Source organism: Panthera pardus, unplaced genomic scaffold (assembly GCF_024362965.1).
Source record: "Panthera pardus isolate Hobbes unplaced genomic scaffold, ASM2436296v1 HiC_scaffold_1, whole genome shotgun sequence".
Lineage (NCBI taxonomy): Eukaryota > Metazoa > Chordata > Mammalia > Carnivora > Felidae > Panthera > Panthera pardus.
Window position 1 is genome coordinate 63,804,595 of NW_026526654.1, and position 27,587 is coordinate 63,832,181.

Here is a 27,587-nt window from a genome sequence, read left to right on the forward strand (position 1 = left end):
TGGCCACCTTCATTCATTATTTCAGCCAGATCTTTTGGATAATGTGTTGCAGCTTCTACATCAACACTTGCTGCCTCACCTCATACTTTCATGTTATGGAGACAGCTTCCTTCCTTAAACCTTACGAACCAATCTCTGCTAGCTTCACACTTTTCTCCTGCAGCTTCCTCACCTCTCTCAGCCGTCCTCAAATTGAAGAGAGTTAGGGCTTTGCTCTAGATTAGGCTTTGGCTTAAGGGAATGTTGTGCCTGGTTTGATCCTGTATGCAGGCCACTCAAACTTTACAGTTTACAATAAAACTGTTTGGTTTTACCATTCATGTGTCAGCTGGGTTTTCATTTTCTTTAAGAGCCTTTCCTCTTTTTTTTTAAATTAAAAAATTTTTTTTTTAGAAAGAGAGAGAGACAGAGAGGCGGAGAGAGAGGGAGACACAGAATCTGAAGCAAGCTCCAGGCTCTGAGCTGTCAGCACAGAGCCCGATGTGGGGCTTGAATCCATGAACCATGAGATCATGACCTGAGCTGAAGTCGGACACTTAACCAACTGAGCCCCCCAGGTGCCCCAAGAACTTTTTTTTTTGCATTCACAAGTTAGCTATTTGGCACAAGAGACCTAGCTTTCAGCTTCTCTTGGCTCTTGACGTGCTTTTCTTGCTAAGTGTAATCCTTTCTAGCTTTTGGTTTAAATTGAGAGAAGTGCAGCTCTCCCTTTCACTTGAATACCTAGAGGCCACTGCAGGGTGATTGGTTGACCTCAATTTCAGTATTGTTGCATCTTGGAATAGTGAGGCAGAGGGGGGAATGGCCAGTTGGATTAAGCTGCCAGAATACACAGAACAGTATCCTTTAAGTTGGCCATCTTACATGGATGTGGTTTGTGGCACGCCAAAATAATTATAGTAGTAACATCAAAGACCGCTGGTCACATAATAACAAAAAATTTGAAATATTGCTAGAATTACCCAAATGTGCCAGAGAGACACAAAGTGAGCAAATGCTGTTGGAAAAAATGCTGCCAACAGACTTGCTCGACACAGGGTTGCCACAAAACTTTAATTTGTAAAAAACACAATACCTGCCAAGCACAATAAAGTGAAGCACAATAAAATGAGGTATGCCAGTATAGTTTATTCAGATACTAATGACAGACTGATTGAATATTCATGTTAACCTTTTACCATTTTGATATAAAGGGAGCCAAGCTGTAAAGTTGCAGGCATCTCGAACATCTCTTCATTTTCTCGGTTTATGAGAAGAAACGGAGTATTAGGGTAAAAATGGTTCTTAGGGTTTCAAGATAAAACAGCTTTTATTGAGTGCAACAAACAGAGCAGCCATTTTTAGGAAAAGGAGTAAAAAAAACCCTGCAAGTAAAGCACCCCCAACCCTTACCAAGAAGAAACAAGTTGTTGCATATCACAATTGACGCATGGCTGTTTGTTTACACAGTCTCGTTTTCTCCATCATTATTACCAGCATTTTCTACTTTTGTCATTTCGTTTTTATCACCCTTGATGAAAACGAGAGGTTTACCAGATGGAAGCAAGCTTCTCTACACTTTCACATGTTGCTTTTGATGTGGTATGTAATGAAAGTCCTTAAGTATTTTGAAACATAAGCAACCTGACCTTTCCTTGTTGCACCAGGTGAAGGATACCTAGGTCAACAAGAAGAGTTCTCATGCAGTAGAATATTATTCAGCCTCAAAAAAGGAATGTAGTTCTGACAGATGCTACAACATGGGTGAACACTGAAGACAGAAATGACATAAGTGAGACACAGAAGGACAAATACTACGTTTCCACATACATGGGAGACCTCAAAGAGGCAAATTCAAAGAGGCACTCAGTAGAATAGAGAGTGCCAGGGGCTGGAAGGACAGTGAGGGGATAGGGAGCTATTTTTTAATGGGTACATTCAGGAGGAGGCTGTAAAATTATAGTGGGGGTTGGCAGCTCTCCATATATTTAATGCCACTGAATTGTACAATTACAAACGGGTTAAGTGACAAATATTACATACACGTTACCCCAGTGGGGGGAAAAAATTGAAAAACAAGGTAGGAATTCTGCCAACATCTTACAACTGAGGAGTAGAAAGTTCTCGCCTCTCTTCCTGGGCCTGCTGCCTGAATACGTTTTGATTCGGCAAACTTTTAAAAAAGTTCCTGCGTGGGCTCCTTCCTTCCTTCATTTGGTTCATTCAGTTGATACATATTTATTTAAAAATAAAAAGTCATGGTATGTCTTGTTAGACCGAGGACTGGAAAGATGAGTAAGGGAGCCCGTGAGACTGGGAGAAGACAGCCATATTCACATATGATCAAAATACAGTATAAAGGCTGTAGCGGAAGTCAATGAGTAGTGGCGGGAATGCTGGAGAGGAGGTTCCTGAGGGGTCAAGGCTTCGTAGAAGAGTTGATAATTTATCTAGGTTTGAATTTTGAGAAGGAATTGGTTGGGATGTTTTTTTGTTTTGTTTTGTTTTGTTTGCATTTTAGTGATATGAACTACATTATCACTCACATTTTACGCCTTGAAATCTTGGATCTAAAATATTTGCGGGCTTTTCAAATAGTTTGTGGTTTTTCTTTCTTAAGGGTCCATGGAGACTGGTTCCTGGAGACATAAAACCACATTGGCTCCTTTCTCTGTTTTGTTTTCTCAAAGTTTATAAGCAAAACCACCTTGAGAAATAATTCAAAGTAAAGGAGATGTTCAGATCTCTCAAAGAGCTTGCGTTCTAAAAGGAGTTACGGCAAAGACAGCTGGGCGTCGGTGTCTTAAGAAAAGTCAGTGTGGGCGGGCTGTGCAGAGGCTGGACAAGTGACTTCTGCTGGGGGATGAAGCAAAGCTCAGTGGAGTTGGGGAGGGAGGGGGGCTTCTTTGCACTTTCCCCAGAAGGCTTTGTGGTAACTGGATGTCAGTAAGGTCATTTTATCCGGATAGAAAAATCTGAGCAAAACAGAAAGGCGACAAACGCGTTGTCCTCTTCAGGGAAGCAGTGAAAAAACCAGCCAGAGAGGCCTACTGGGGCCCGGTTACGAGGGCCTCCAGACTTTCAGTGTCCCCGCTTATTCTAGGAACCCAAGAACCATGATTTGTCGCCGGGTAGGTTTGGAAGAGAAAGGCTAAGAGCCTTCACGCCCACACCCATGTACACGGGATGGAGCAAAAGCAGTGATCTAGAAGCATTGGCAGGACACTGGGCTCTTGGGAGGGTGGGGATACACCGAACTAGAAGCAGGACATAGTGAAAAGAAGAAAACGGGTTTGGAGTCTGTCAGCCCTGGATTCAAATCCCATAATCAGCCTTTACTGACTGTGTAGACTTGTCCAAATGACTTAGGACGTCTGAGCCTCATTCTCCTTGTGTGACAAATGAGGACAATAATAGTGTCTTCATATAGGGCTGTCCTAAGGATCACAGAGAACGCAGTGACACGCATATGTAGACTCCAGATGGCCTCAAGGTCCCGATGTCAGTTCCGTCCCCAGGTGACCTCTAAGGTCCCTTCTGAATGTCTGTGAAATAATTCAAAAGTTTCTTCTACAAAAATAAGTTATTCACGTAATCGAAGTTAAAACATATCCCTCATGTATTTCCAGACAGTTAATATAATTCGTTTCAAGTATCAATAAGAATGTCACCGCCAAAATAGATCCTCCTGAGGCAGACCCTTGCCTCTGGGAATGACGCAAATATTTTTGGAAGCTGTGTTAACCATTTCAGTCCTCTGTGGTGCCGTTTAGGGCTCAGAACCACGTGTTTAGGAAATGGTGTCGTCTTGTCAGATCTAGTCCAAGGCCTTGCAAATGTATGCACGCATTTGACAACCTCTCCGCTGCTTTCCGTCAGCGATAGTCTAGATTGTGGTTCCTCGTGTCCCTACTAGACCTGTCTTCGACGGGCCGCTTCGTGGAAATCTTTTTCTTCTGATTATTCTCAAGGCAAACCTCTTAGGTTTTCTGTTTTGTGATGACAGTATTCGGAAACGAGGTCACCTCCTTTCTGGCTGTTGTATCCTTCTGTGTCTCCTGACGTAGAGATAAAGCTGTCGGGGTGATGGTGGTGATGGGAGTCAATAGATGGTATGGGAGAGGCCTCTGGCTTGTCAACTTTTAATATGATATTGACATTTAGTTTGGATCCCAATGCACCCTTGTTGTATCTTTCCTGACACCTGGCTCACGTTATATTGAAACTTTCGGGACACTTTTTCCTGTTGAACTCTGAGCTCATTAAGGACAGGGTCTTTTCTTATCTATTTCCATATTCACAGGATTAGCACTGAGTCTGAACATAACACGCAGCACAATAAAAAGATCCTGAAGACAATAATTTCCTAATAGGATATCATGAACATCTTTTCAGAATTTCAAAGAAAATTCACTGCTCAGCTGTCTGTGTGACAGTTTCATTTAAAATTAACGTGAGAAAAAAATAAAATGAAGTTAGTATCAGGGCGCCTGGGTGGCTCCGTTGGTGAAGCGTCTGACTCTTGATTTCGGCTCCGGTCATGATCTCAAGGTTGTGAGATCAAGCCCCACGTAGGGCTCTGTGCCGAAACCACGGAGCCTGCTTGGGATTCTCTCTCTCTGTCTCTCTCTCTGCCCCTCTCTCTGCCCCTCCCCTGCTCTCTAATTCTCCCTTTTTGTGATTCCTATGTAAGAGAGCAGGAAGGAGATACAATTGAAAGCTGTATCCTACTTGTAATTAAAAGAAATAGTGAAAGCCCAAATTCTGATTGAACTGTTGGCCCAGGTATGAATTCTTTAATTCCTTTTCTAACTTGTATGTTTTCCAGCAAACATACAACTAAATAAACCCAGGAATTAACTAATTGGCTCTTTTGTACTTGCCTTTGCAGACAAAGGTAATATTTAAGTTGATTATACTTGGATCAAGGTGTTGGTATTTTAGAAACGACATATACTCTAATGCTGTATAATCTGCTTTTCATGGTACTTCCCACTTCAGTTTTTATACATTTCTATTTGACATAATCTTTTGTCTCAGTGCCATTCATGTAGAAAATCATTTAAAAATGGTTGGATATGAGATGGGACTGGATAACGTGAAAAAGACTTCTTAAGGGTGAATAAAATGTATCAAAGAATAATTTGCAAAACCAATATGGCAGAAGTCATATTTATTGAAAAAAATTAATATCTTTGCTATAAAATTTTGTAACAGGAATATTTACTGAATGTTTATTTTGATGCATAAACCTGAATATTACATACCAAGTACAAGACAGGAGCACTAGCTTTTCCTTTATTTACATTTTATGAAAACTGTTATGCAGTCCATGTTAAAAGAACGGATGATGGAGAATTGTTACATTAGAAAAATAATATTCTTGATAAAGCATTCTCAAGGAGTCCAAGGAGTCCAATCACATTTTCTGCCTCTTCAATAAGGCAAAAGTCCCTGGAATAGCATATAACTTAATTTACAAAATACAATAAATGTTCAGACACATATTCAAGTTTTCTTTTGGTATGATTTTTCTCACTGTAAAATTACTTTTTTATTTTTATTTTTGTTGTTGTTGTTGTTTTGTTTTGTTTCGTTTTGTTTTACTAAAACAGAAAGACTTTCCGGAAAATGTCATTGAATGATTTCCGCTATACATTACATATACAACTCTGTAGCCTAGCAACAACCATTGCTACACCATCGTTCACTTTAAATATTCTGCTCGGTGAGCTATTCTCAAATGTAGCATATTTTAAGATTTTGCCATCGTGATGACTGTGGAATCGTTGGTTTTCATAGGAAACAGATCTGTCACAGTATGGAGCTTGGTTTTAGGGAACTGGTACACAATTACATTTCCACTCACAAGAGGACGCCACGGATGTCACTGAAGTCTGGCTCTGATGGCTCCGCAGGGGCCCCACGCCGGACGGCCCCAACCTCCAGTGCTCACAGCGCACAGCCCTGGCCGAGTTCAGGCGGTTTCACTTCCAGAGACTTGTTTAATTCCTCATAGTTAGGTCGTCTTAATTCCTTCAAAGGCACACAGCTTCCACCTTTTTTCCAAAGTCGCTCCCACGCCTGTGAATTCCTGTTTGAACATGCGTGGCAGCCTCATCAGAAGCATTTCGATTTCGTTGGCGGATATCTGTTTAGAAAGGAAGAAAAGTCACTTTTAGAAACAAGGCTCCTCCGAAAGCAGGCAAGGGGTGGGGTGAGGAGGCGCTTGCCCGGTGAGCCAAACAACGCAACGCTCTCTACTTGGCTGTCAAGTAAGGCTCCTGGGAGAGGAGCACCAGTAAAGCACCGAACGTGGTTATCCTGGTCGTCCCCTGAGCAGCTGGTGGGGGTGCGGGCGCAGGAGACGAATGGGTGCAAATTCCAGGCTCACCGTTCATGTGGATGGCTAGCTTCCTGGTAGTGCCAGGCTTCAACAGCACTCTCCCCCTTGATACAAAAGGAGGTGAGAATGGGACTTAGGAGGGCTGAGAGCGAGTTCATCACCACTCTCGGCGTTCTCATCCTCTTCTACAAAGGACGCGCTTCTATCTAACTCAGTGAGGGCCAAACGGCATTTGAGTAGATTTCTGGCCGCCCTAACTTCTCTTCTTTCTCTTTCCTTAATTCTCACAGGGACCAGACGACCATAAAGGTTTAGGAACAGAAATGAAAATCCAGAACCTGCAATGGTAAAAGTCTCAACATCCATTCTTAAAATCCAGGTACTTTTAAAATTTTTTTAAGTTTATTTATTTATTTTGAGAGAGAGAGAGAGAGAGAGTAAGAGTTAAGCACAAGCAGGGGAGAGGCAGAGAAAGAGGGAGAGAAAGAGAATCCCAAGCAGGCTCCACACTGTCAGCGCAGAGCCCGACTGGGGGCTCAATCCCACAAATTGTGAGATCGTGACCTGAGCCAAAATCAAGTGTCGGAAGCTTAACTGACTGAGGCACCCAGGCGCCCCAATCCAGGTAATTTTTTAATGCATTTTTTTCTTCTACCAATTTTTCTTTATTACATACAGTTTTATACCAATAATTCATTTTATCTTAAATAAAGGGCAATCCGACAATAATCCGTCTGCTCTAATACAGCTATTGTTCTTGTTTCCGTGTCTTTGCTTCCTAATCCATGCGTTTGCATGGGGATCTCATACAGCAAGGTGGCTAAGACCCTGGAACCAGGGTGGGGCTAACATTTCTATTTGAATCCTGTATCTACTATTGTTAGGAGCTAAATCACTCCAGCCAAGATAATTAGTCTCTCTAAGCCTCAGCAAATGGGAATAACAACATGTAATAATGATGTATGAAGACTACTGGCTTAGCATAGACTTGGCATGTAGAAATGTTTAATGAATCAGACCTATTATTATTTTTCATGGTACAATCGTTGAATAGATATTTTAGAGTCTACACTTTCCATTTCACATTTAAATGTGAAATAAATTTAACATTTATTTTAAAGAGAGAACCGAATAGACCAGGAAGTCAAGCCAACTGTTCATTTAATGTTCACATAGAGAAGATTTCACATGATATAGTTGATATTCTTAGACCTATAACAAAAGACCTTTCGAGGTGGCCCTGAAAGTTAAAACAAATTGCATTCTAAAATTTTTGCGTGAATTATTTTGAAATCTGAATGCATTTTCCCATGAAGCCATGTTAAAGGGATTATTAGATTCCCAGGGCAACCCACAAAAGCCTGTTAAAAGTTCATGTGATTTTGAAACATTTTATTTCAGTGAGCTCTGTGTGGAATGCCTTCCTAGCACCCTGGTTTCATTGTCACAACGCTCCTAGGAGATGTGTAGGGCAGAAATGTCAGGATCTATCTCCATTTTGGAGCTGAGAAAATGGAGTCAACTACAGAGGCGTTTGTCACGGAACTGGGAAAGAACCCATGGCTTGTGCACAGGAACTAGGCACTGGTATGCTTTGCGAGCTCTGCATGATTTCAGCAGTTATGGGTGAAGAACCAGGGTGGGGTGATATCTTTTGAAATATCAGTCACCTGGGTTTCTTTTTTTCTTTCTTTCTTTTTCTTTTTTTTTTTTTTTTAAATCAGGTTCCCTAGTCTCTTCTCTGGAGACTCTGATTCAGCCTCTCTGGGGTGTTGCTCATACACTCTATTTTATACACTCTAATCACCCCTGGTAATTCTTAAGAACAAGCATATTTAGGTTAAGAATGGGGATTTAAAATCAGACCAGGCTTAGATTTGAATCGGGGCTGGGCCAAGATGTGTAACCATGGGCAGGTCATTTAATAGCTGTTCAGTTTCTTCATGTGTATAATAGCTCTCTCAGCCTAATTGTGAGGCTTATACACAAAATATAGCACAGTGCCTGGCACAAGATGTTTCTCTCTATGTACATATAAGTGATGCTGATAGAATACGATGCTCTGTTCTCAAACTTTTTGTGATAGATGGGTCAAGCTCTGTGCCCATAAGTCAAACAAGTACAGAGAAGTACGTGGTCAACCCAGTTTTTACTTGGTCCAGAAAGCAGTTTCCTGAAGCCAAGTTCTCCTCTTAACAACCTCCTTTCTTTCCTCGGGAAGAGGACAGCACAGGTCATCCATGGTAGGCTCGAGTCTCCAGTGCATTCAAGTGTTACCCCTGAGACGAGCTGTCCTTCCCCAGATCGGGCCGAGCCGTGGAGAGGCTGACAGACCCCGGTAACAGCCAGCCTATCAGGGGGTTGTTTTCAGGATAACCACCATCTCCCTTGGAAGAGGAGGGAAGGGACTTTGCATTGTTTATTAGGAAGGAGAGAAAAAGCTGAATTCTTGAGGGTAAAGTAACAAGTCTGATCTAAAGATAACACCTATGCAGGAGGCCAGCCAGGGTCAGGTCAGGGCAGTAGCCCTGTGGCCGACTGTGAAAAGTGGGACAACTCATAATTCCTGAAAACCTTTCGCTTGCCAGACTTCTAAATACACTTTTGTTAATTCTCAACTACATTCTCATAAGACAGGGAATGACTTACACGCGAGGAAACAGGTCCAGACAGATTAGGTGCCTTACGCAGGATAACCCAGGCACTAAGTGTGGAGCTGGGGTGCGGATCCAGAACTGGCCTGGCCTTGTTCTTCAACATTAATGCCGACTGCCACAGGGGGTGGGGGACTGTGAGTGAGACCTGGGAATAATCCTCCTGGTCGCTGTCTCCCTGTTTGGGGGAGGGGTCCGTGTACTGGAGGGCAGGTGATAAAGATGTCGACACCAGTAACAAGGAAGTGAGAATTCCCAACTTGACCAGCCCGTGCACGTTCCATTGCTAATGCTTGGAGGCCTCCCCATAAACCGTTCACCAGAACAGCGAGCAAATCATGGGGAGTCTTGTTTTCCATGATGTCTTTCGACCTGAGGCTAGACTTTAACCACCGAGGAAGCAGGAGAAGCATGCAGGGTGAGAGGGGTAGCCACCCTGCCTGAGTCCTCACCGGAGCCCAGGCGCACAGTGTGTGTCTTACGTGCATGATCTCATCAGAAAGCTCATTCAGCAAGCAAGCAAGCAAGCAAACTCCTCACTTGCCGGAAGACAGAAATGTTGAGACACAACATTTGGAATCCGGTCATGGAATGACCCTTAGCCAGCTTCATCATCTTGTCTAAATCACTTAAACTCTTTGGGTGTTTTCTCCTTTGCCAGACAAGGGAATTGGAAAGAAACTCACCGAATGCTCTGAGGACTTGAATTTGCGTGCTGGCTCCGCCATATGTTAGTACTGGTCTTTGGGCAAGCTACTTAAAATTCATCTGACCTCTAGGCTGTGGCAAAGATCTCGAACTGATAGATCTCCTGTGTACTTTAAAGCACAAAACAAATGGCAACCAGTACTCGGTACCTCTTACTGTGCACCAGATACTGCTCTGAGTTCTTTTCTTTTTTAATGTTTATTTTCTGAGAAAGAGAGAGAGGAGCACAAGCAGGGGAGGGGCAGAGAGAGAGAGCAAGGGGGGGGTGGAGGGGGGGGGAGAGGGAGGGAGGGACAGAGAGAGAGAGAGGACCCGAAATGGGCTACGCACTGACAGCAGTGAGCTGGATGTGAGGCTCGAACCCACGAACCGCGAGATCATGACCTGAGCCAAAGTCCGATGCTCACCGACTGAGCCACCCGGGTGCCCCCGTTCTGAGTTTTCTTTTCTTTTCCTTTCTTTTTCTTTTCTTTTCTCTTTTCTTTTCTTTTTTAATATATGAAATTTATTGTCAAATTAGTTTCCATACAACACTCAGTGCTCATCCCAAAAGATGCCCTCTTCAATACCCATTGAGTTCTTTTCATATATTAAGTCACTCAATACACAATGGTAATCCGTAAAAACCCATTTTAGTTGAGGGTACAACTGAGGCACCGAGCTGTTAAATAAATTGCCCACGGTCACACAAATAAATTAGTGTGACACTGGGATTTGAGATTCTTAGGGTGACTTAGTTTGGATGACCAATTCCTTAGATTTTGACAGAGCTGGAAGTCAATGTAATGGAAATGAGTTGTTAATGCTAAGTTACTGTTGGCAGTGGAAGGGAACTGCCCGACCCTGCCATAAAGATGTAAATCATGTGGACAGGGATGTGTCATAACCACAGAACCCACCACCTCAGATGAACCCCTACCTAAAATATCCATTTAATGAGGCTCTCAGATAAATTGTAGAGCATTTCTTTAAGACGTTTTCTATTTCATGCCAGAAGAAAGATCAAAGAGAAACTGCTTTCAAGTTAGCCTGATGGCTTTTAAACCTTCCTCTACCCTGACAAAATAACTTTTATGATATATCACACTGGGATTTTCAAGACAAAGAGAGAATTCAATTGGTCCTCTTGTTTTTTTTTTGTTTTTTTTTGTTTTTTTTTTTTTTTACCCTATGGCCAAAGAATTTTTACATTAGGTATTTTCATTTACTTTAATTCTGTTTTCTCCTCCTCCTACATAGCTTTTCCGCTCCCATAATTTTGCCTTTGTAATATCTCATGCTGATAATTTCTTGGGTTTGAGGACGCAGCCGTAGGGTCATCACATAAAACAGAGCAGAAAACCTCACTGGCTGAGCTCAGAGTGAAATGCACCTGCCCCCTCATCAGTTGCGCAGGGTTCCCTTCCCCAAATCCATTCCAAGGTCGGGGCTTCTTTCTCTGTGCCCTTTTGTCCTAGAGGGAGCCCACGGGGGCCAGGGAGGGTATGCTTGCCCTGCTGATGAGCAGAGGGGCTGAAACTTGGTGCAGGGCTCGCGACGCCCAATCCAGCCCTGCTTTCACAGCACTGCGGTCTTCTCGTGGGTGCCGGGAGCAAAATCAAATACACGTGGTTAACAGACTTCTGTGTGGCCCTGCCATAGAGGGTAGGGACATGCTGTGTCCCATTTACACATACACCATGTATTTTGTGCCCTGGAAAGTGGGCAGGATTGTCATAGACATGATGCTTTTATCACCCTTTTACTCAGCTTGCTTTTGTTCCAAGAAATTGGTGGCCTGCATCTTTTCAACCTTTGGTATTGTCAGTGGATCCCCTTCCCTCTGTTCTGCTTAAAATTTTCCAAGTCTGACATCTATTCTTTTAGAAAGGATTGATTTGTTCTAATTAAAAAAAAAGAACAGAAAATATGAGAAGGAATAAAGACTCTGTGTAACCAAGGGGCTTGTGTGGTGGTAACACTGCAGAGGTAATTTGTAATATCTGCTTGATTTATTTTCTGATTTGCTGACTCCAGCCCAAGCCCACTGCCTCTTTGCCAGGCCTCTGAGCGTGTATATAAATTGACACAAGCAGACATAAATCAGTTTTATTATGGGGCTGGCTGGCTCCGTGTCCCATATCAGGCCAGGGAAGCCGAGTGATGAGGAGTTCTTGTTTGAGGCACTGAAAAGACACTGGCATAGGCTTTGTCAAGGCTGGAGAGTCAGAGAAGCCAATTGCAAAACCAGATTTCCTTCCATGGGATAAACTGACGGCTGGCTTTTCGTGCACATTTAAATCCTGTTCATTCTTCATATCCCTGGGCAATGCATGGCATCAGCACACAGACACCGTGCAACAAACTTCTGCAGAGAGAAATACAGAATGCGGATGGGCAAAGAAGGGAAGGGAGGTGAGGAGGAAGCAAGACACAAGGAGGAAGTAAGAGAGGAAGAAGGAAAGAAGATAAACATAACTGAGGAATTAGGAAGAGAGAAGAAAGGAACCGGAAGGAAGAGGAACCGGGGTGGGAGAGAAAGAGACAAGAGGAAAAAGAAAGAAGGATGAAGATAAGTAGGAGAAAAGGCAGGATCCGGATGGAAAATGAGAGAGGCAGGTAGGAGAGAAGGAGGAGAGGAGAGCAGTGTGGCTACAGCATCCTAGAGGGAAGTGTGACAGCACATACTCGGGGATGCCTCCTGCACAGACTTCGCCCCTCTCCAACTTCTGTCTCGCTAAAGATCTGCCTGCTTGTTAGTTTATGTCTGATTACCTAGTTATTTCATATTTTACATTCTCTCAACTAGACTACACACTTTTTGAGAGCAGCATTCTTCTTAGATTTCTTTTGTGCCCTCGCCATGACCTGTTCCTCCCTGGTCCCTAGGACCGTGCCGGGTTCATGAAAAGCAGTGAATTATCCCAGCGTTTACTGGGTCCCTGGCAACCTCGTCAGTTTCTCTGGCGGTGTGTGAACAACTTCCTTTTTATTCTTTATGTAGCCAAATGAAGTGCTGTTACCTCCAATGCTTCACTTATCATATGCTTTCCAGAGGTGTTGTGAGATCTAAAAAAACACATTCATTGCAGCCTAAGCAACAAAAAATTCTTGCACTCATCGACATACTGTGACAAGTGGCTACTTAGGAGAACACTAGAATATGCATAATACTGAAGATTTTTTGGTAGGGGGTGGGGAACCTTACAAACACCACTGAGAACACTTCATCTACCGTTACTGCCTAGCTATAGTCTGGAAAAGAATGCTCTCCAATTAAGGCTAATTTGAATCTCCTCGGGACAGACCAGATATTTTAGTGCCCCTCTGGTGGGAAATGTACACCTGCCGATGAACACCCAGCCTGTCAGTGAACGGTGGTATTATGTCAAAATGGCAGGTCTTTGCAAATCCTCCAGCATCGGCGGCCATATTATGTTGACTCTGGTTTTCAGAATCAAATATTCTATTTGGTGGGCCTTGGGACGAGGCTGTACATGGGTAGAGGGGACAGCCACACACACTTGGGAGAACTGGGTCTTAACTCCTAAAGAAACACGTAAATTGGAGGAAGAGCAGAAGAATCCCTCCTCTTGACTGTAAGACAGGAGATATTCATCTGCTAATGCTCGACTCAATGTGACTTCCTTGCTGCTCAGGATCAGCGAGTGGGTTGACTTGGGGGGGCTTCTGATCAGAAACCATCGCAGGATAGAGCTGCCTGTTTTGAGCTTATCTTCCTGCGCCCAGGGCACAACTTTTGACTTGGCAAAGTTTCAGGAAGCCATCTCCCCCCTACCCCACCCCCCACCTTCTGCTTTCCTCTGAGTGAGTCTTTGTGACATGGTCATGTGGCCACATTGACCTACAAGAGGGCTGAGTGAATGAGAGTGGGTGGCTTAGAAGAGGCCGAGAAGAGAAAAATATGCAAACATCACTGTCAAGAGCGGGAATAATATTTAACTGGAAAATGGCCTATTACTGGGCCACGCACTTTTAGGAGCCATGTGCAATTCACATGCCCAGCCTAATTTAAATTAATTCCTGGCTCTCCTTCCATTTCTAATCATTCTTAGACTCCTATGTGGCCTTTGGGGAAACCCTAATAAAATCAGCTCCATTACAGGCTGCCTGCCTTCCTTGTTCTCGTCAGCACTGGGGGAGGCAGAATCTAAATATCATTTTATAGTTGTTGTAATGGTGATGTTGTCTGATGTCGAACAGTGTTGTTCTAAGCGCAAGTTTGAAAACCCCCCTAGAGTCAGTAGACCCTCCATGCAGTGGAGGCCAGGCTGAATCCGTGGCCCTGGTGCAACATCAACCGAGACTTGGTGGGGGAGCGGTGATGCCCAAGTCATTCTGATTAACCAGAGGCAGGAGTACTAGGTCCCTGGACCAGCCAGCCTCAGCGTCACTGGGCTGGTCGTGGCTCCAGGATTCTGAGCCTTCTGGCAGCTGATGCAAGGACAAGGCCCTGGTGGGTACTTAAAGGGCAAACCTCTCATTATTTTGTTTTCTGTTTAAAGCCCTGAGGATATAGAATTCCAGTATACAGCAGTAATTTGGTCTCTGGATTAAGAAGTCTAAATATCCTTTCAGCCTCACTGGGATAGAGAGAATATTTGGTCTAATCGCTGGCACCTAGGAGTTTTAGTCAGAGCACTTTTTCTATATAATTTTTACTTCATGCATGAGGAAACAATTTGACTGCTCTACCGGGCATTTCATTCAGGAGATGGAGGGCTGTCCGGGGGGTGGGGGGGACCCCATGTATTTCCTCTGTGAAGGAAATACTTTCTTCTTTATCTTCTAAAATAAAAGTATCAGCCTGAGATGAAATGGACTTCCCTTTGACAGAATCCCTTCCAGAAAGGCCAATCATCTAATGGCCAGAGACCAGGTGTGTGAATTCTCTCCTCAGAGACTACTAAGGGAGACCACACAAATCTTGCCTGAACAAATGGATGATGGACACTCTGTCCGGAGGGACATGCTTCATTATTTATCACTCCCACCGGGGATTTTTATCCTCATCCACCCCCTCTGCCACCCATATTTCCCTATATATACGAAAACAACAACTGCTTCCCAACAAAGGCTTTCCACTTGGGATTTCCAGAAGGGGAAGGAAAGAAATGTCAACAATACCAGGGAAGGATAATAGCAATGATTGGAATAATTTCTCGAGGCCTTATTCCGTGTCACGCCACACTGGGGAAAGTAGTATTTCGTTTCATCTTTCAGGCAAAGGTAGGGTTGATGTTAAGAACGATACTGGTGAAGGAAAAAACCCAAACCCTTCAAGGAAGTATTTTCAACAAAGTATTATTTCAACAAAGTAACATTGTATAGCTCATCCTTCTCATTTTATCTGAATCCACATGAGCATTTTCTATCCCTCCCATCCACATGAGGGGAGGCTGCAAAGGAGACAGTAACACAAGTGTGAACTTCAAGAATCTTATAATCGCCTCATCCCCTTTCACTCTGTTTTGGTCTACCCTATTACCAGCTGTGAGAGAATAAATGGACATGAATCTCCATGACTGAAAAATACTTTTGGTTCCAGATGATTCTCTCAGAGGGGAAGTTTAAGACCCATTAGAAAGGCCAAGCAGTTATGGCATCATGAATCGGTAAGATCATGTGACTCAAACTGAGAACCCAGTGCAGTAATTTAATTGATACTGGCCTTCAGAGATTTAGAATGATTTGTACGTGTGTCGTCAGGGTCCTAGAACTGCGGGCCGTGGGCCTGGTCCTACGCATTCCATGCACCTTGCTGCACTCTACGGAAGAATGTATTTCCATTTTCCCTCCCAGCAGGACATTTAACGAGCCGCTCAGTGGCGGGCTTCAACCCTCTGCTTCTGTGTCCATCCCCTTCCAGGGCTTCCCCAGGCAGTGCTGGTTAATGACACTATTTCAACTGGGGCCCCTCTCATTGTTGCCTGGAATTTACTACATCAATTGATACGTGCACTGAGCTCTTTTTGTCCTCTACCTTGTAGAACACAGATATCGCAATGGGTCAGGGGCACAGCCAACGGGGAGAGGAGGAAAACCAAGCCTCAGAGAAATGAAGAGTGAGTCCTGACGCTGGGTGTGGCCCTCGTGGGGTGGAGCTGAGAATAATTCTGCAATCATCTTTTCCATTTAGAGAAGAATGCTGAAAACCCACCGCTAATCCAGTTTTCTCGAGAGTCGTATCAGATCTTCGTTGTTTGAGGCGATTTTCCCCCTATTGTGTGGAGTCCTTACCACGGAACCCTGTGAGAATCTGGCCTAAAGATAATTCCACGTTAGCCACCCTGACCTGATTTCTCCCGGCTTGGGGAACCTGTAATTTTAAGCCCCTCATATGCCATGTCCCCATTTGGCACCTGCTGAAAGTCACTGTCATTGTAGATAACTGCTTTTCTTTCTCTAAAGACAAATGCAAGTGAAAAAAGGACAAGGATCGGCCCAAAACTGAGGTCCTTGCGGAGAAGTCCTGATAAGTCTCCAAGTGCTATTGGATCCTTGATGCAGTTCACACAGGGCCCACCTGCAGCCAGGAGTTGACATGCAAAATCCCAACAACATAAGTCCGCTTGAGAAAAAGAATTTACCTTGGAGTCAAGCTGCTGCATGTATGACCAAAGATACTCTATATTGGCTCCAAAAGGATGGACATGAAGAAACGTTGATATGATGCCTGGGTTAAAAAGACAAACATTGGGCATTACTGCAAGGCAAGTCAGAGTCAGAGTCAGACAATGTCCTTTACTAACCCCAGCGATGGTTTTGTCAGCCTGAGTCACAGTCTCACCATGTTCAGCAGCACTCAACAAGCATTTAATAGCAGCCCGTTCTGAAGACAGTCATCGTAACATGGCAAACAGAACACTCTATCTGCTGGAATAACAGTAGTTAGAAAAGCTAGACTCCGAGATAATATACAGATGAATGAAGGTATTTCTAAACAAAGACTCCTGGAAGCATTTCAGCTACCAATTTTATGCTTGATTTACCAATATAAAATTGTAGTTATTGGGAGGATAAAATTCTCTCTTTTCTTTCCCTCAGTGGGCTTTGCAGTATGAAAATCGCTCATACAGCTGGTGTCAGAGATCACACGGCCTCCGATTTCCCTGATAATTACAGCTGCCAGTTATGAAAAGTATTTAATCCATATTTCCCCTAACTGCCACTGAAGGAAGCACAAATCCTTTCCGAAGCCTTTATTTCCCCCTCGTTGTTGCTGGTGTTTAAAGGGAACCGGCTTACTCTCTCCTCCCTGCTGTAATTTACAAGATCATTTTAAAAGGTCCAGGAATGGATGGTTTGGCTGGAGTCTGAGTATAAATCAGAAGTCTTTTCCATTGTGAAAATCAACTGTCAACATTGTACTGACAAATGAAAAGCCGGGGGTTGGTGTCGGGGCTGAAGTGAAAGCATTACCTCTCTATCCTCCCTGCTCCTAGATCCAAAATCAAAATAGTGGAAATGAGGACGTCGACTTCATAGACTGTATGCTGCTGTTTGTTATGAAACGGTGTTCAGACTGACATTGTTTGAGTTCTCTTTTAAGTCCTCACATTGTTTATTGGGAAATTCTGATGCCTGAGAGCTGAAGGTCAAAAAAAGAGCTGCATTTGTTTGACATGCAGGTGGAGTGAGCCCTAGACGAGCACATCGTTCTTGCACCAGGTCACCCTGGGAATCGCAGGCTGACCCTGGATTGATCTGGGATAGGGTCTCATGGCCTCCTGACCTCCTGTGTGATGCTTGGGATGCTCTGGGACGAGTGCCAGCATTTAAAGAAAAACTCCCAGTTTAGCTTTAGTCCGAGGACAGAGAACCGAAGTGTCTAGACCACTGCTCTCAAAGACCTGTCTTCAGAACACTGCTTATATGAGGTTTGTACTGGTTTACAGTGAAATGAGGAAGAGAGAAATAATTGTATTTCTCCATAATGCTAAAACCTCAGTTTTCAGAGACCTGTTTTTCTTGCGATGTAAAGAACTACCATTTAAAAAAAAATGTTTGTTTTGAGAGAATAAGCGTGAGCAGGGGGCACAGAGAGAGGGGGAGGGAGACTCCCAAGCAGGCTCTGCACTGTCAGCACAGAGCCTGATATGGGGCTCGATCTCATGAACCGCGAGATCATGACCTGAGCCGGAATCAGAAGTTGGAAACTTTAACCCACCGAGCCTCCCAGGCACCCCAAGCACTACCATTTTATTCTGAAATTATATTCCTCCTTTTTTTGCTAAAATGTTCTTTTATGAAATAATGCAAGTGGTAAAAGGTAATATTGATAGTTTTAATATCTTTAAGTGGCAAATAGCCATTTTAATACACTTAAGTGGAGTTGTTTTATTCCCCTCCTTCCAGTTTGTTAATTTCCATTTTAAATTTATAGATCTGGCAACTACTTCCCTGTGTCTTTGAAATTCTCAAATCTGGTGAAGTGACACTGTAAGTAATTCTGTTACTAATGAGTTCGAGTATAGAAGCTCATGAAGGACTTAAAAAATAAGTTTTTTTTTAAAATAACACTTTTATTTGCATTTGTTAAGTGGGAGAGAGGGGGCAGAATTCTTTTTTTTTTTTTTTAATGTTTATTTATTTTTGAGAGAGAGAGAGAGAGAAAGCACAAGCAGGGGAAGGGCAGAGAGAGAGGGAGACACAGAATCTGAAGCAGGCTCCAGGCTCTGAGCTGTCAGCACAGAGCCCGATGCGGGGCTTGAACTCACGAACTGTGAGATCGTGACCTGAGCCAAAGTTGGATGCTTAACCAACTGAGCCACCCAGGGGCCCCGAGGGGGCAGAATTCTTAAGGGGAACCTCCTGTTTCAGGATGGTGAATGGGGTTCTCCTTGCTGTCCCAAGCTGAGGACAGGTGGCATTACGTCTACTAGTTTTCACAGGGAGCCTCCAATAAATGGTAGGCAGACCCCTCAATCCCCCATTAGGAGACAAGGGGGAAGAAGGAGCAGTCACCTCTGGCTTTGTGAGGAGGCGAGGGTGTTCCTTTCTTCTCCTGGCACACAGGTTCTCCCAGGCAGGGGAGGGGGAAGCTCTGAGAGAGTGGCTCACAGAGCCAAGAGGGGTGCTGCAAGATGCGGGCAGCATTCGCTTCCTTGGTTGGATGTCGGCTTAGGCAGCAGACTGACCGGTCAGCCTTTGGGGTGACGAGGATGTGTGGTTTTCCACCGGGGTAAGGGAGCATCTTAGACGGTGGGGAGGCTTGAGCAGTCTTACGAGTAAACCACCCCAAAGGCCCCAGCAAATAGAGAAAGACATTTTTCATATTAATCTCTCTACCGGACAGAGACTTAGCACCATCTCCTAGATAACCCACAGGCTCTCCTGTAAACATCTATGGAAGGTGGTGCGAAGTTAAATGTCTTCAGCAGTATAAACGGAACGAGTCAGAAGAGGATGTGTGTGGGCGATGGGGGAGAAGTTGATGACTTTAGGCGAGGAGACGAGGTGTTAAAAGAGGAAATTTAGGGATACCAGTAATGGGAGGACCTGGGGTGGCTGCTTTTGTTGCCTCTGTGAGCTGGGTATCTCTCTGTGTGCACACTCCCTCACTGGTAATGGTCTGTCTGCCGGGCCCAGTCTTGGGTTCCCCAGGGAACTCTGCCCTCAGAAAGTCTTTGTGTATTCTGGCTCAGTATTGGCAATAGAGTATACATGTACAATAAGTGTATATTGAATGAATTTATCCTCTAGAACTAAGACTAGCCAGTATACTTGTTTAAAATTTCTACCGTTCTATTATAGGTAAATGGGGATAAGTAAGAACGTTAAAAATGGCTACAGTACTAACTGGTGATGGGGCAGTCTTTCAAAGATCAGGTAACTTTGAGACATTATTCACTCCTGATTCCTTCCCTATTATGGATTCAGAAGGACAGAGCAACCTGAATGTTTTGGTCATGGAAACTTTTTATTTATTTTATAACTTTAATTTTTTATTTTTTTAATTTATTATTTTTTAATTTACATCCAAGTTAGCATGTAGTGCAACAATGATTTCAGGAGTAGATTCCTTAATGCCCCTTACCCATTTAGCCCATCCTCCCTCCCACAACCCCTCCTGTAACCCAGTGTTCGTTTTCCATATTTAAGTCTCTTATGTTTTGTCCCTCTCCCTGTGTTTATATTATTTTTTGCTTCCCTTCCCTTATGTTCATCTGTTTTGTATCTTAAAGTCCTTATATGAGTGAAGTCATGATATTTGTCTTTCTCTGACTGGTTAATTTCGCTTAGCATCATACCCTACAGTTCTATCCACGTAGCTGCAAATGGCAAGATTTCATTCTTTTTGATTGCCGAGTAATACTCCATTGTATACATATACCACATCTTCTTTATCTATTCATCCATTGATGCACAGTTGGACTCTTTCCATACTTCGGCTGTTGTTGATAGTGCTGCTATAAACATGGGGGTGCATGTGCCCCTGTGAAACAGCACACCTGTATCCCTTTGATAAATAGTAGTGCAATTGCTGGGTCGTAGGGTAGTTCTATTTTAATTTTTTGAGGAATCTCCATACCGTGGAAACTTTTTATTTAAATTCTTTTGCTTGGGGTGCCTGGGTGGCTCAGTGGGTTAAGCATCCGACTTTGGCTCAGGTCATGATCTTACGGTTAGTGGGTTTGAGCCCCGTGTTGGGCTCTGTGCTGATAGCTCAGAGCTGGGAGCCTGCTTCAGATTCTGTGTATCTCTCTCTGCTCCTCTCCTGCTTGCGCATGCTCTCTCTCACAAAAATAAACATAAAAAAAGTTAAAAAAAGTCTTTTGCTCATAAAATTAAGGGGAAAATGCTTATATGATTTCTATATATCTTTCTAAAATCAGTGTAGAAATCCTGACCCACTCATGAATAGCTGTTCTTAGGAGGATATTCAAAATGATCACTGTAGTAGCTGATATTAATAAGCCATTAGCTTTTCTTTATAAAAGTAGAACGGTTGCCACTAGATTCATTTGGGGCCAAAGTAGGTAGTTAAATAAAAGCTTCCCAAGCTTTTCGCATGGATGGCAACTAAGCTATTCAGTATTGCTAGAGATACAGCAGAAATGGGAAACATTAGTCATATCCTCCTGTTCCTTACTCCCACCCTTACCGCTGCCCATCACAGTATCATCACAGGCGCATTAGTCATGCTGAGAAAATGTAGTTTCTAGGCCCTGGTTTTGGATTGGATTCATTGGGCGGGGTGAGGTGGGGCTTCCTGAATAATCAACTAAAGCCTCTTTGTCGTTCCTTTAAAAGAACTGGAATATTTCCTGAGAATGGAAAAACAGATAGATACAACTCATGATCTAATGAAAAATGCTACCAACCCAGAAGATGGAGACTGTTTTATGGTCCTCTGGGAGGCATCTAAAGGCTTGGTAAAAAGAAACACTAACAACAGAGGGTGGAGAACTTAGCCATTGCTGAACTGGTGGATCTCCAAAGGGATAGACGCAACTGTTGGTCTTGGCTGTTTCCATGGAGAAGCAGAAGTCTCCATATTTAAAGATGGGTTTCCCAACCAGGAAAATACAACTGTAAGTAGCTAATTTAAGAAAATAAAAAAGGAGTGGAGGAGGCTGTCAGAACTCAAACTTTCTGCACGTCCCAGGGCCTTAAAAATGACTCTAGAAGGACATACAAACCAGCTCTGTACAACCGGTGGCAAGCCCCTCATGAGGAAGGCCATTTAAACAGGCTCGTGAAAGCGTTTTGAGCTTTCTCCATGAAAATCATCGAGTTTTTTCCCATTTTTAGACCTCACTAAGACTTAAGGAAGCAGCATTTAAATTAGCCAAATAGTGCTAGATTTTTACTGCTTCGTTCATTCATTCTTAAACATTTCCTTACCAGCAATTAGGTGCCAGGGACACTGCACAAGACAGACAAGCTTCCTGCTCTTGGGGAATTTACATTCTAGGTAAGTAACACAGGATAAACACAAAGATTAAAAATAAAGGGAATATTTTCAGATAGTGGTAAACATAGTGAAGAAAGCACAACAGGTTCAAGCTTGGTGGAGTGTTACTCTATCCCGGGAAGTTGAGTGAAGGTAAAGTCTCCTGGGTCAGATGAGAAGGAGCCAGCCACAGACAGCCTGGGGAAAGATTTTTCCAGAATGTGCAAAAGACCTGAGGTGGAAATGAGCTGGCAGCTGGCAGGAACAAACTTGGCCTGAGAGTGGTACAGCAGGCATTTAGAGGGAGGTGGGGAGCCAGATCATGGAAGGCCTTGAATGAGTGTGATGTGTTTTGGCTTAAATTCTAAATATAGCAGGAAACCAACAGAAGAGTTCCAAGTAGGGGCATGATATGATCTGAATTGCATTTTTAAAACTTCCTTCAAGCTTCTGTCTGGTGAATAGATGAAAAGGGAATTGAGAGGCCATTTAGAAGTGTCTGCACAAGACCCGAAGTGGTAAGTAGTGATTTGGGCCAAAGAGCAGTGAAGGAGAGCTGAAGGGCGACACGTGAGTGGCATAGTCTTGGGAGGAGGAGTCCTCGATTTGGCTTGAGCCTGGTGGTACCATTTTCTCAGACGGGAGTACTAGGGGAGGAGCATACGAGGGCAGAGGAAAGGGCGGAGTCCAGAGTTCTGTTTTGGCCTCACTAGATTTGAGATGTCCACTAGCATCTACGTGGAGATCCCAAATGCTTTCTGGAGATGGTATACATGTGTGAATCAGTGGCAACAAACAGGGATTTGAAACCCAAGCACTTCTTGACTGAACTCTGAAGAAGCCCCAGATTTAGAGGTCAAGCTGAGGAAAACTCACCAAAGGAATCTGGGAGGGAGTGATCAGTAAGAAAAAATGGCGTCACGATAGCTAAGAGAAGGAACTTCTACTCACAAGATGTGGCTAGTCAGCTGTCTAAAGTGCAGATGACAAGTGGAGGGAGTTGAGAAATTGGCAGCATGAAGTTCTCTCGTCACACTGACGAAACCACTTCAGGGTGAGGGTGCAAGTTATACCCGAGTGGGCCGGAGGGGAGGGGAAGAAAGGAAATGGGGGCTGTTAGTATAGATGGGACTTTGGAAAAGTCATGCTTAGATAGGGAGCAGGGACACGGGCTGTTGGAGTGAAGACAAGTCTCCCTTCTTTTTTTGTTCTAAAGGTATGAGGTAGGAGAGTTCAAGTTAATATGCGGATGTTATCAGCATCTGCTTACAAATACGATCACTGCCTAAAGGGCAGTGCCCCTTTCGTAATCGTCCTCATAGATTACAGACTATTGAGTTGAGAAAGACCATCTAATCAGACCTCCTAACTTGATACGACATGAAGAATTAGACCCACAGTGGATGATTTGCCCAGTGAATCATGCCTCCGTCCACAAATACTCAGGATGCTCCTTCCCAGTGCATTCTCCTTGAGGTGAATGAGAAATGGCATCCTACCAGAACATTCTCCCCTTCCTCAGGCTGCTTGGAGTTTCACTCCAAACTGTGTGTCAGCTTAGAAAGTTCTGGCTGAGATTAGCTTTCCCTACATGCACACTAGCTGACAGTCTCCTGGGAAACTTCAGAAAACCCTGAGACCTATCAGCTTACTGGGGGAGGGGGCATCCCAGGGATTTCTAGGAATGTAAGCTCTGCCGAGGAACAGCTATCTCTCCAGAGACACTTATATCATGCCGGAAACCGGCAGAGGCCTGACCGTAAGCCAGCCGGAAATATTCTTGCTTCATTTTGCAGCCCATAAGGCTTCAGGGACACCGGGCTGGAGAGGCAGCAGGGAGGATGCCCTGTGAAATCTGGGTTTCCCACTAAGCCCCGAGCCTGTGGTTATCCTGAGCAGCTGCAGCGTGATAAAGCATTGTGGGAATCGGGGAGATTCCACTGTGAGCAAGTGGTAGGAGAGTGATCCCACACTGTGATTTGGTCCGAAGCTTCTCCGTGCCTCGGAAGGCTGAAAAGCTTTAATTTTCCAAAGAGCAGTTTGTTCCACTTTTCTGGTGAGTACCGTACCTGATCTTGTACGGTTAGTTTATTTAATGTAAAGAAAAAAAAAAAAAGAAATGTCTGTCTGTTGGTCTTACTTTAACTAAACTCCTGAGACTGTATCAGTTGTTCCTTGTGTCTGAAATGGCCTTGACAACTCCCTCATTTGACCACAGAGAGTCTATCCATCCCTTTAGGACTCGTTCGACTGTCCTTTCTTCCGAGAAGGCATAAGTAGCCCTTTCTCTGTGCTTCTGATTTTAGTCCAAAGCATATTTCATTGCCATTCACTGCTTGCTTTCTCACTAGTCTATGAGCTGAGGGAAGAGATCATCTTATCACCACCATCAGCGAACACAGGTTTGGGCAGATGGCAGGCTGGTAGTTCTCCAAACGTGGTCCCCCAAGTGCCTGTTTCAGTATCACCTCGGATGTTAGTTTTCTAATGAACAGAGTCCCTGTGTGTGGGGCCAGAGACTGTGCCTTTTAAACAGGCTGCCGAGATGATTCTTTTCCACAAGGAAGGCTGGTAATTTTTATAGTAGGCTCTTGACAAATGTTTGTTGATTTATTGATATGGACATTTGTGTCTCGGAAACAAGATTTAGGTCAATGACTCATTCTTTATGGTCAGTAGCTTTCAGAGAAGCACGCACTTCCCAGATTACTTTTCTCAGGTGTGGCCTAAATATAGCCTCAATTCCAGTCACTGAAAACACCAAAACATCACCATTTAACCTTCTTTACGTGTATTTCTCTCCAGTCCATTCATCTGCTTCCTAATACTCGTGTATTTAGGGGAGCATTCCAATTCTGATATAGACAGGCTGTGCGCAGATGTGTGAAATGGTGACAGCGATAGAAATGGGGCGTTGGGGGTGGGGGGGTGATGGAAAGCAGCATCCTGGCCATCTGTACTATGTACGTCCTGATTTGTAGCCGAGTCAGGATGATCTGGAAAGACGTGTGCCTTACCACTAAGAATTTGGGGACGGTTCTCAGGAGTCGGGGGGGAGTTGTGCAGAACAGATACTTTATGAACAGAGCTGTTGAGAAGGTTCTGACCATACCTGGATGGGACTTACAGTGATGACTAGCATTGGGAGGGTGTCAATCAGGGCTCCTAGGACTGGACATCTACTGTGTTCGAATTACTTAAAAAGAAAGAGAAGATCGAGTGATACAGACCCAGAGGTACACTGTTAGCATCTCCTCAAGGGCTCTTTGCCTATCTATAAAAATTTTCTTGACCCATTCTTCATTAACGGTGGTTAACCCAGTGTGTAGGCCATATGTGAAGTGAACTAGCAGTTCTGGCATAGATACCAGACTACGTCAGGCCAACCTAATGTTCCGTTACCATAGAGCCGTGAGCTGTAAACTAGTACCCTCCTTTACCCCCCCCCCCACACCATACAAATGTAATTCTTTTAGGTCCAATGATATGTTAACCTGTCTTTACGAGCATTGATTATAAGATAAATAATCCAGACGTCACAAGAATAAGGTGCTTTCCAAGGGCCCATCTGTTTTAGCAGAGTTGGAACACAGCTCTCGATCCCCATTACTTGTCAAGCAGAAAGTTGAGCAGAATGATGGAACTCTCAAGGGACAGGCACGGCGCCAAGTAATATCATCAGTGAAATCCCACTGACCTTCTGTTACGTATCCGTACCTTCCATGTCTTAAAGACTCCAATTATGAACAGGCCATGAGAATGCGTGGAAGGGATGCGTACTTTTGCCCAGATAGATGAGCGTCACAAGTAATCACAGACAGTCGGGATTGCTTGTTGTTTAGGAAGTTCTAGCCTCAGTTTTATGTTCTCTGTATATGGAATCTATCTGACAAGTGTATTTCTCACTCCCCCCCTTTCCCTTCCAGGAAATCAAGATTTGTGCCACCGTGCATTTTTATATAATATCTGTGTGTCCCAAGAGGGTGTTATCTGAATATATTTGCATATAGCATATACTACAGGTACCCAGATGTGATGAGGCTTTTGCTAATAAGTATTTCCAAATCAAGGGAGATTTTTTGCTGTGCTCCTGGGCCTTCTAGGCTAGATCAGAACAGGCCCACTGTACCCTCTATATGGGTTTAGTTATTCCAAGAGAAGATTCCAACGATACTGCAAAGAGTATTCCTAACCTTTCCAGATATATCAGAAGTCTGGAGGACTCTGGGAATCATTCTACCTATAAGTATTCCTCAGAAAAGAGTAGCTCCAGCACCAGAAACTCTTTCCTCTATCTAGCTTTGTCCAAAGCAGTTTTGGACCCCTATTCCGTCCCTGTCACAGCCCTTCTCTAGATTCCAGAAGTTGCAAGAGCAGTATTTGTGACCCCAGCATTTGAGTTTCTACAAAGTGTGAATGGCCAAACTCACTTAGCAGAGAGGCACGATTAATGGCAAGAGGCAGCTATGTCCTTCAGCAGGATCCATTCTGCCAGTCTTGGAGACTCGTTTCTACCTTGGCATTCTTCTGGACAATTACTCTCTCTCTGACTACAAAAGTAAGTATTTGAGGGGAAGGTTTGGGCAGGAAATCACAGCTGTATTAAAACTTTCATTAAGTAAAATAAAATGTCGAGGAGGAGAGGTAATGGAGAAATGAAGGGGGGAAAACCCACCTCCTAACTTTATTTTAATCAAAAACTTGGCTTTGGCCTTCTTTCTAACTAAACACTCTCATATATTGATTCAAAATGAGTGTCAGTTGTTAATACACGTAAACCAATTCAAAAGACCAGAAGTGAGCAGAAAAATCCTAGAAAATTTACAGTGGGTTCTGCCTACTGGTAATTGAAGATTCTGACTTACTAAATTTTTTCTAATACACTCAAATTTACCAATTAAAACAATTTTTGGAAATTGTTTTAATTATTTGTTTTGAGGGAGGAGCAGAGAGAGAGAGGGAGGGAGAGAGAATCCCAAGCAGGCTCCACACCATCAGCACGGAGCCTGACTTGGGGCTCGAACCTATGAACCAGGAGATCATGGTGACCTGAACCGAAACCAAGGGTCGGGCACTCTGACTGAGCCACCCAGGCGCCCCAAAACAACTTTTTTCCCCTAATACTGAAGACATCAGCAGAGTTAAGATGTTCTAAGTGTAACCTCTCATCTACTCCTATTAACCTATGGTGTGCAAAGCATATCCTTTTTAAATTTTGAGGTAGCTGATTGAAAAAAAAATGTGTTTGTTTGTGTAGTAACTATTTAAGAGACATTGTAAATGAACTCTGTTCTGCAAGTAAAACACATGAGGAGAAGCAATCTTTAGTGAGAGGCAGGAAATTAAAAAAAAAACAAAACAGAGACTTATTCCCATTTTTTAAAATTTCAAGTGCTCTGGATTATTCTGACTTAAAAGAGGGAACATTTACTGCTGATCACCATGTGCTCTGTTCATGCCCTGAATTCGTGGGGGGAGATCACAACTTTGTCACACGGAGCAGAAGAGAAACAGTTGTCGGAGTTTGACACATTTTCCAATAGAAGAAAAATCCAGTCGCCAACTACATATGGGTTCATTTTGGGTTCCTGGCACTGATAACACATCAGCATGTCTTACGAAACTTGTGCATGGCATGTTATTGCAGCTGTATATCATCAGAGAGAAAAAAAATAATTGGTTTTCCTTAGAGTATCTCGAAGTTGATGTCATATTCAATAACCCTGTAGTTGAAAAATCCATATATGATGGATGAAGTTTGGACTATCTTGAATTTAATTCCTCCTGTGCCAGCTTCTACAGGCCCTGGCGTACCTGTCATTTTGAGGTGAGTGTGTGCATTATCTAGAAAATGCAACCAGGTGTTCCTTTTGCCAGAATATGAACTATAGGAGAACAATTTGTCTCACATGTACAACAGTCTCATTCCTCACCCTTAACTATGCCAAGGAAGAGCCAGTTTCAACTTGGAACCCCACACCAGGGTCAGTGCCAAGGCGCA

At 43.6% G+C, this 27,587-nt stretch overlaps 1 protein-coding gene across 12 annotated transcripts in view; it reads right to left on the minus strand.

The window, feature by feature from the left end:
- The window catches only part of ENOX1 (ecto-NOX disulfide-thiol exchanger 1), a 572,287-nt gene that overhangs the window by 18,137 nt on the left and 526,563 nt on the right, over window positions 1-27,587 (minus strand). For 10 of the 12 annotated variants that reach the window (XM_019447475.2, XM_019447469.2, XM_019447473.2 and 7 more), the window contains 2 exons: window positions 16,278-16,363; window positions 5,136-6,130 (listed from right to left, as the gene is read on the minus strand). In XM_019447475.2, the coding sequence (XP_019303020.1) occupies window positions 5,999-6,130; window positions 16,278-16,363 (218 nt within the window). In that variant the 3' untranslated portion in view covers window positions 5,136-5,998. Of the gene's footprint in view, window positions 1-5,135; window positions 6,131-11,759; window positions 12,035-16,277; window positions 16,364-27,587 lie in introns of those variants that run through there. The other 2 variants (XM_019447474.2, XM_053899210.1) reach the window with 2 other exon arrangements.